The sequence below is a fragment of the Agelaius phoeniceus genome, chromosome 35, assembly GCF_051311805.1.
Source record: "Agelaius phoeniceus isolate bAgePho1 chromosome 35, bAgePho1.hap1, whole genome shotgun sequence".
Taxonomy (NCBI): Eukaryota; Metazoa; Chordata; class Aves; order Passeriformes; family Icteridae; genus Agelaius; species Agelaius phoeniceus.
Window position 1 is genome coordinate 2,187,910 of NC_135299.1, and position 9,142 is coordinate 2,197,051.

Consider the following 9,142-nt stretch of genomic DNA (forward strand, 5'->3'; position numbering starts at 1 on the left):
GCTTCCCCCACGTCCCCTCCACAGACACGGACACCAAGCACCTCTGAGCACTCGTGTGTGTTTCTGAAACCAATTACAGGGAAATCAGTGCTTTCTACAAAAGAAATTATAACAAATCTGTGGCCCCCACCCCATTTCCCCCCCCTTCCCACCAATAATGGCCGCGGGGGGGGGCTCAGCCCACGCCAGGACCCCCATTCGAGGGCGGTGGGCGCCGTATTTACAGGACTGTGGTGACGTGCGGTGACAGCATGGGGACGCTGGGGACAGGGCAGTGGGTGGTGCAAGCGTGGTGGAGCAGCCCCCGCAGCCCGGGCGGCCCCCGAGGGACCCTCCCCATGGCGGGGGCAGGGCCGGGGTGGCCGCGGTGACCGGGGGCGGGGGGATCGGTGCAGAGCGAAGCGAGTGGTGTGAGCCACTCCTCCCGGGGGTCCCATGCAGGGGTGGGGAGGGGGCGGGCCAGGTCCCGGGGGGGGTGAGCAGGCACCTTCCCTTCCTTCCTCGGCTCCGTGTGGGCTGGGGGATGCTGCTACACAACCGCCCCCCCCCCCCTCCTTACCTCCCCTTTTTATCGGGGGGGGCACCCATGGCAGCTGCCCTGCGGACAATGAGCCGACCTGTGATGGGTGGGGAGGACACTGAGGCAGGGCCAAGGCGTGTGTCTGTCCCCAGGCTCCCCAAAACTTCACCGGGGAGTCCCAGGGCATCCTGACCGCCGGGCTCTCCCCTCAACCTCGCTGTGCTTATGGCTGAAATCGTGCCCGGGGTGGGGCCGGGCCAGAGGAAGCTGCCGGTGCTGAGTTCGATTGTCTGAGCACCCCCAGCGCGGGGCTGGGGCGAGGCGGGGAGCGCCCGGGGTTTGGGGAGGGGCCGGTTCCCAGCCGTGCCCTCCCCTCTGCCAGCCCTAATAGCTGTCCTTGGCCCAGGGCCGGCTGCGCTGCCAGTTCCTGTCGTGGTTGCGCTCGCTCGGGCGCTCGGGCGTGCCGGGGCCGCTGCCGTGGTGGTGCCGGTGGGGCTGGTACAGGTCGGGGTAGGGGTCCCCGTACTCCTCTTCCTCCTCCAGGTGCCTCGAGCTGCGCTGGGACGTGGCCCCCCAAGGCTGGGGCGAGGTGTCCCCCGCCTCATCCGATGGCATCAGGCTGTCGTGCTCCAGCGGAGAGTGCTCGCCCCGCTCCCCCAGCAGCTGCTGGCTCTGCGGGCAGGGCATGGAGAGGTGGGGGCTGCGTGTGCCCCCCCGGCCCTGGCACCCTGGGCTGGGTGTCCATGGGAAGCAGGGAGGGGGCTCTGTGTGCCCCCCCGGCCCTGGCACCCTGGGCTGGGTGTCCATGGGAAGGAAGCAGGGAGGGGGCTCTGTGTGCCCCCTCCAACCCTGGCACCCTGGGCTGGGTGTCCATGGGAAGCAGGGAGGGGGCTCTGTGTGCCCCCCCGGCCCTGGCACCCTGGGCTGGGTGTCCATGGGAAGGAGGGAGGGGGCTCTGTGTGCCCCCTCCAGCCCTGGCACCCTGGGCTGGGTGTCCATGGGAAGCAGGGAGGGGGCTCTGTGTGCTCCCTCCAGCCCTGGTACCCTGGGCTGGGTGTCCATGGGAAACAGGGAGGGAGCTCTGTGTGCCCCCCGGCCCTGGCACCCTGGGCTGGGTGTCCATGGGAAGCAGGGAGGGGGCTCTGTGTGCTCCCTCCAGCCCTGGCACCCTGGGCTGGGTGTCCATGGGAAGCAGGGAGGGGGTTCTGTGTGCTCCTCCAGCCCTGGCACCCTGGGCTGGGTGTCCATGGGAAGCAGGGAGGGGGCTCTGTGCCCTCCATCCCCATCTTTGGAGCCCTGTGCCAACTGTCCATAGGGAGCAGGGAGGCGGGGCTGGGGAGCTGCATGCCCCCCCAACCTGGGCACCCCCATAAGGAGCACGGAGTGGGACCCCAATTCTGACCTGTGCACAGAGTGGGACCCCAATTCTGACCTGTGGACCCCTGTACCAGCTGCCCCTGGGGAGCAGGGAGGGGGCCGTGGGGACAGTTGGGGGGCTGTGTGTGCCCCCCGTGTGGCAGTGGCCAGTGGGGAGCAGGGGAGGGGGCATGGGGACAGTGTGGAGGGCCATGGGGACAGTGTGGGGGGCTGTGGGGACAGTGTGGGGGACTCTGTGTCCCCCCAGTTGCCAGTGGGGAGCAGGGAGGGGGCCATGGGGACAGTGAGGGGGGGCTGTGTGGCCCCATCACCCCTATGTTGAGTTCTCATGGGGACAGTGTGGGGGCTGTGTGTCCCCCCAGTTGCCCCTGGGGAGCAGGGAGGGGGCCGTGGGGACAGTGTGGGGGGGCTCTGTGTCCCCCCAGTTGCCGGGGGGGGGGGCCATGGGTTACCTGCAGGCCTGGCAGGCCGGTGGGCGAGGGCACGGCGTGGGGGGCGTGTGGCGGGTGGTGCGTGGCTCGCCAATAAACCTCCAGGTACTCAGCCAGGTGCTCGCAGGCGTCCTCCAGCTGGTTCTCATCCAGGATCACATCAAAGAGCTCCTGTAGGGGTGGGTGAGAGGGCTCAGGGAGGGCTCGGGGGTCCCCCCAGGCATGCCCAGGGTGGGGGGACGGGTGGCTCACCGGGGGACACTGCACCAGCTTGTCAGCTGCCATCATCTGCACGTTCAGGTGCTTCACCTGGGACTTTCCCCTGGACTTGATGAGGCGCTGCAGGACCTGGGGAGGGGACAGGGGGGTGACAGCACCGCGGGGGGCAGCCAGGACCCCTCCCCAGAGCCGTGGTGACCCCTCACCTTGGGGGAGGACACCTTGACGTAGACGATGATGGGTGCCAGGGAGGTCTTGGCCAGCTGGGCAGGGTGGTTGATGGTGTCAGCATCCAGCACCACCAGCTGCAGGGACTTGGCCAGCTCGAAGATTCGCTCGATCTCACTCTGTACCTCGGCTGGGGGGACACGGGGGGGGCCGTGTGAGGCTGGGCTGGCCCTGGGAGGGGGTCCCTGCACCCAAAGGGGGGAGCCTGGCCCCTCACCAATGCTGGAGCGGGTGGTGGAGCGCTCCAGGATCGCCTGCTTGCCCAGGTTGTTGAGGATGGAGCGCTTGGCCAGGGACAGGTCGGCTGTGATGTGGGTGATGGAGATCCTGAGGGGACACAGGGACGCCGTGGGCACCTGGGGACCCGCAGGCCGTGGCAGGAGGGGGGTTCTGGGTGGGGTGATGCTCTCACCTGCCATCGAATCTGTGCTTGAGGAAGTCGAAGAGAGCTTTCTGCATCATGTCGGTGACCTGCCGTGGGGCCGCCAGCCCGGTGAGCCACGGCAGATGGCACCGGCGGGGAGGTGGCAGCCGCTCAGCACCGTGCCACCGCCCTCGGCCGTGCCATCTGCCCTCTGCCGGCACGCCATGGGCAGGGAAGGGACAAGGAGCACGGGCCACCACCCTGAGGGCACAACGAGGCCACCCTGCATCCCCCCATCCATCCATACCTCGTATCCCTTCAGCGAGGGCCCCACCAGCACCACGGGCCGCATGGAGGGCACCACGTCGTAGGGTGGGATGTGTTGCGTCTGCAGGGGTACACGGGGGGTGTCAGTGCCCTGTGCTCCCACCCCCAGCCAGGGAGAGGTCAACGAGCCTATTCCAGAGAGGCACAGAATCCCAGAGCCCTCCCAGCCCCATAACCAGGGGAAAAAGGGGGGGGTCTCTGCTCACAGCCCACCCCAGAAACAGCCACTGCCTGCAGCCCCCACCCCAGCACCCCCTGCACCTGGGACTCACCTGCTTCTGCTTCTGCTTGGCTTGGGGAGAGAAGAGACAGAGGTTGGTGACAGTCAAGTGGGGACTCCCTCAGGACACCCACGATTCCCCTGGGCCGAGATCTGCCCTTACCTAAGGAGGGGGGAGGCGATCGCCGGCTCCCGCTGTCGCCGAGGCCCGAGGCATTGCCAGCTCTCCTGGGGAACACGGGGGTGAGCGGCTGTTGGGGGTCCCAGAGTGGGGTCGGGGGTCCCATCCCTACCTGGCTTTCTGCTCCTGCTTCAGCCTCATGGCTTCCAGGCGCTGGGGGCTGGGGATGAAGGCGATGTCCCCCCCCTCCTTCACTAGGCGCCCGATCCACCAATCATTGCTGTATTTCTGAGCGAGGACAGGGCAGAGGTGAGAGCAGGGGAGGTGCCTGGCCCTGAGTAGACCCCCCCAGAAACCCCAGCTGACCTCCTTGATGTGCAGGAAATCTTTGGCTTCGAAGTTGATGGCGGCTCCCTGCACCGGGCACTCCTCGTCCAGCGCCCCGCAGTAGCTGACATTGGTGCGCACAGCGAAGGCGACCGGCTTGTGCTGGGGATTTTGGGGGCGATCAGCGCCCCTGGGCCCCGGCAGCACCCCCGAGCCGTGCCCTGGGTGTCTCCCCATCCATACCTTGGCCCTCTCGAGCTGCTGCTGAGCCTGGCTCTCCACCTCGCGCCGGGCGCCCTCACGGTCCTCTTCCAGGGACACGTCGGAGTCCAGGGAAGGGCGGCTGGTGTAGGAGTCCGCCGAGCCCTGCGGGAGCGGGGCTCAGTGCCGGGGGGCTGCGAGGGGAACCCCCACAAGGAGGGACCTCGTGCCGAGGCGGTGCCAACCTCGGGAGGGGACCCTGCTGACCCTGTCCAGCTCTGGGGATCCACGCTGGCATCGAGCCGGGTGTGTCCGGTGGCATCACCCAGCACAGCTGCCCTGGGGTGCAGCCCCCACGTGCTGGGGGGGTCGCGGGTGAGGCCCCCACAGGCTCAGGGATGGGGAGATGACCCGTCCCACGCTGGGATGTGGATCTTACCCCTGTCCCCCCCAACCCACCCTGGGGTGCTCAGCCCAGCACCCCCGGCTCCCCCTCCCCGCCGCGCCGGTATTTACCCACCGCCCGCTGCGCCTGGAACAGGCGCAGAAGCTGCGGTGAAATATTTATAGGTCCCTGAATGTGGCTGAGCCCCCCCCCCGAGGCCCCCCGGGCCCTGCCGGGCTGAGCTCAGCGCCGCCCCCCCCCCGTTAACCTGCACATCCCACCCCGCTCACACCGGGGAGAGCCCGGACACCCCCTCCAGCCCCCCCCCGGGCAAAATGGATTCCCAGCACAGCCCCCCCCAACATGGCCTCCCCAGCACGGCCCCCCCAGCATCGTCACCGCGCCCCGAGCATCCCCCACCCCCCAGCATCGCCAGGATGGCTCCGCAGCGTTCCGGTGCTGCCCCCCCGGCACGAGCCCCCCATTATCCCCAGGGAGTCCCCCGGTACAGCATCTCCAGCGACCCCTCCCCATGCAGCCCCCCCGGCCTGGAGCATCGCCCCCCGGGGGCCCCCGGCCGCGGGGATCGGGGTTCTCTCCCCGCCTGCTCCCGGTCCCGGTCCTGGCGGTGGCGAGGGGGGGGACGAGAGCGGTGGCGGCGGCGAGGAACAAAGGGCCGGGGGCTGGCACAGCAGCACCCCCCGCACCGGGCATGAGCCCCGCACCGGGCACGGCCCCCCCACCCCCGAGGCGCAGCCCCCTCGTGCGCCATCACCACCCCGGGGGGCGCAGAGCTCCCCCCCGAACCCACCGCGACCCCCCGCGCACGGTCCCCCCGATACCGCGGCCGGTACCGGAGCCGGTACCTCGTTGAGCAGGAAGGTAGCGCTGGAGTCAGAAAACGACATAGACGGGGCGAGCCGAGCCGAGCCGCCCGCGCCCCCCCCCCGCCCCGCTCCACCGGCACCGGCTCCGGTTCCGGCTGCGGCTCGGGCTCCGGCTGGCCCTGCCCGCTCCGCCGCCACCGCCCCTTCCCGCCCCTCCCCGCCCCCGCCTCCCACCGCCCCCCCCGGGGCTCACGGAGCCGCCCCCGCCGCTCAGCCCGGGGGGGGAGTGGGTGGGTGCGGGTTGGGGGTCGCCGTTCCCCGTTCACGGTGCTGGCGGGGGGTTCCGGCCCCTCTCCGGTGGGCACAGAGAGGGGGGCTGCGCTGGCAGCCGGGAGACCGGAGCGGTCCCGGTGAGGAGCACCCGGACGGGTCACCGGAGCAGCTCCCGGTGCCCCGGTGGGGGGGGATAGTTTGCTAAGAGAGCTCCGGGTGAGAGGAGAGTCCCGGGGCAGCGGCGGAGGGGCTGTGCAGCCTGCTCCGGGTTCCGGGGCGGCGGCGGGGGGGTCCCGGTGGGTACCTCCATGCTCCGGTGCAGCGGCTCCGGTCCTGCCCCGAGCCGGCAGCAGCCCCGTCTGCAGGGCGAGCCCTGCGGCGGGGCCGGAGCCGCTCCCGCCCCCCCGCCGCGCCCCCCCCCCTCCCGCCCCCGAGGAGGGGGGCAGCCACGGGCCCCGGGGGACCGGCCCGGCCCGCCCCGTTACCGGCCCCGGCGGGACCGGCCCGGGACAGCTCACGGCCGGCCCGGGGCCATCGGGGCAGCGCTCGGCGGGGTGGGCGCTTCGGACAGCGGCGGCACCGCCCGCCGACACCGGCACCGGGCACCAGGCGTGGAGAACGGGCCCCGGTACCGGGCACATGGCGGGGCCCAGCCGGGCCCTCTCCGAGGTGCTGAAGGGGCCGCGCCGGGTGCTGGGCCGGGTCGCGGGGTCCCCGGGGGTACCGGGGAGTACCGGAACAGGAGGTGCTACCCCACGAGGGACACGGGATGCTCCGGCCGTCCTGCGCCTCCCGCGGCCGCCCCGACAGGAACCCCCCGCCCTCCGCGGAGCCTCCCCGGTACCCGCTCACCGCCGGCGGCCGGGGAGGGGGCGCAGCTCGGGGCCGGAGGAAACCGAAGCACCGGTGGAGGGGCGGCGGGGAGATCCGTGCCTCTCCCGGGCAGCGCGAGGAGCCGGCCCGGTGCCGGTTGAGGGAGCGGCAGGGGAGCCCCGCGGCCCCTTCTACGGCCCCGCCTGGCCCGTTCCCCTTCCGCTGCCTCAGTTTCCCGGGGCCGCCCCCCGCGCCGCAGTGCCGGTGCCCGCCGCCGGCCCGGCCCTGACGCAGCACTCGCTATTTTTAGCCGCGGGGAGCGGCTGTTGCGATGCTACCGGCGCCCGGTGCCGGCGCCCAGCCTCGGTCCCGGGGGAGCGGCGGGGCGGAGGCGGCCCCCGAGCTCCCTCCAGTGCGGAGGTTGGGGTGGGAGACGCTCGCTCCCCACCGTAGCTCCGCGCTTTAATGCGGAGCCGCAGCAGCGGCGGACCCGGGGCTGCCGAGGCTGCCCCGCCCCGGTGCCGGTCTCGGTGCCGGTGTAGGTACCGGTGCCGGCCGCTCACCTGCCTGCGGAGGATGCTGGAGGTGGTGTCGGACGAGGTGCTGCCGTCCGAGCGCTTGAAGCGGCTCTTGCGCTTCGGGAGCCTCCGGGGGCTCTGCGGCGAGAGCGGGCGGTGAGCACCGGGCGGCTCCGGGCGGCTCGGCCCCGCCGCGGAGCCACCACCGGCGGCTCCCGGCTCAGCGGGCAGAACCGAACCGGGCCGCACGGGGCCCGCGACGGCCGGGAAGGCTCCGGTGTGCTCACCTGGAAGGAGCCGGAAGCGTCAGGCTGCGCCGGGGCGGACATCCCCGGCGGCGCCCACCGGAGGAGCCGCGGGGATCCCGGCGGGGCAGCCCCACACCGGACCGCGGCGCTCCGCGGGGAAGGGCCGCGCCGCCGCCACCGCCGCGCTCCGCATCACACGGGGCCGCCGGGGCGTCCCGGCCGTCCCCGCCCCCGCCCGCCCGCCCCCGCGCCCATCCCCGCGGCGGCCGCTCCGCGCCCCCGCAGCTGGGCAGTCACCGGGAGGCACCGGTAGCGGAGCCTGCCCACAACCCGCAGTGCTGCGGGGACCGGCCCCGCCGTACCGGGCAACGGGAGCCCCCCCCGGGGCCGCCGCAGCCCTGCCCACGCGTGTGCGGGGATGCGGGAGCCCCTCCGCCCGCATCGCACCGGGACGGCTCCCGCTGTCACCGTGCCCCTTCCACGGTGCCTTTTGCCACCCCCACACCGGGGCATCTCCCCCCCACCCCTCCCACGGGGTTACGCCCCCAGAGACTCCCGCGTGGGGCGGGCGGGGCCGTGGGGGGCTCGCAGCCCCCCCACCCCACGCCCCGTGTCCCCGCCGTGCCCACGGTGTTGGCCGGTGCCGGTGCTGCGGCATCACCGGACCGGAGGAGCAGAACGGGACCGGGGGTGCACCGGGAGCCCCACGGAGCCCCAGCAGGGCCCCCCCCACCCCCCGCGCGGCGGGACTTCCGCGTGGGGCCGCAGGGACACGGCCCCGCCGGCGGCTCCTAATTAATGATTAATCAGCGCTCCCCGGGGCCCGGCGCCGCCGCCGCGGCGGGGGAGGGAAGGGAAGGGAAGGGAAGGGGGGGCACGGAGGTTCTGCCACGGGGGGAGGGCAGGGCCGGTGCCACGGACACGCGTGGGGGTACCGGGGATGGGGAGCGCAGTGAGGGGGGACCCCTGTGCCAGGGTGGGCGTGAGGGTGCGTGGAAATGGGGGGGGTCTGCAAAGGGGGTGTGGGTGTGCAAATAGGGGGGGCTGTGAGTGTGTAAGGGGCGTGTCAGGGTGTGTGTGCAAACAGGGGGGCTGTGAGTGTGTAAGGAGGGTGTCAGGGTGTGTGTGCAAACAAGGGGGCTGTGAGTGTGTAAGGGACGTGTGCAAGGAGGGCTGTGAGTGTGTAAGGGGTGTGTCAGGGTGTGTGTGCAAACAGGGGGGGCTGTGAGAATGTAAGGGACGAGTCAGGGTGAGGGTGCGTGTAAGAGGGGCTGTGAGTGTGTAAGGAGGGTGTAACGGGGGTGTGCAAGGGCTGTGTGTGAAGGTGGGGGCAGTGTGTGTAAAGGCTGTGTATGTGTAAAGGTGAATGTGCAAGGGGTGGGTGTACGTGTGTGTGCAAGGCAGTGTGTGTGAAGTGTGTGGGGTGTGGGTGAGGGGAGTGCGTGCCCCGTGAGCGTCTGTGTGTGTGCAAAGGGTGCGTGTGCAAGGGCTGCGTGTGCAAGGGCTGCGTGTGCAAGCTGCGTGTGTGCACCCACACCTGCATGCACGCCTGCTGTACCTAAGGGGCTGCACAGGTGTGTGAGCACGGGGATTCGCGTGTTTGCACACACATATCGAGGGTTTTATGTGTGAGTGCATAACGGGGCTGCCTGAGTGTGCAAGGGCGTGTAAGTGTGCAAGGAGGGTGTGTATGTGCAATATCTGTGTGCAGCATGGAAACCGTGTGTGCAAGGGTTTGTGTGT

At 71.4% G+C, this 9,142-nt stretch overlaps 1 protein-coding gene across 1 annotated transcript; it reads right to left on the reverse strand.

Moving 5' to 3' along the window:
- Positions 1-42: 42 nt before the first annotated feature.
- On the reverse strand, positions 43-7,856 carry CACNB3 (calcium voltage-gated channel auxiliary subunit beta 3). The gene is given in 16 exon segments (XM_077192597.1): positions 43-1,192; positions 2,350-2,499; positions 2,581-2,676; positions 2,754-2,905; positions 2,993-3,102; positions 3,188-3,246; positions 3,447-3,527; positions 3,739-3,758; positions 3,850-3,914; positions 3,980-4,095; positions 4,174-4,296; positions 4,378-4,500; positions 7,197-7,289; positions 7,439-7,530; positions 7,533-7,610; positions 7,613-7,856. Coding segments are annotated over 16 exon segments (1,875 nt in total). The 5' UTR covers positions 7,842-7,856; the 3' UTR covers positions 43-904.
- Between the last annotated feature and the right edge of the window lie 1,286 nt (positions 7,857-9,142).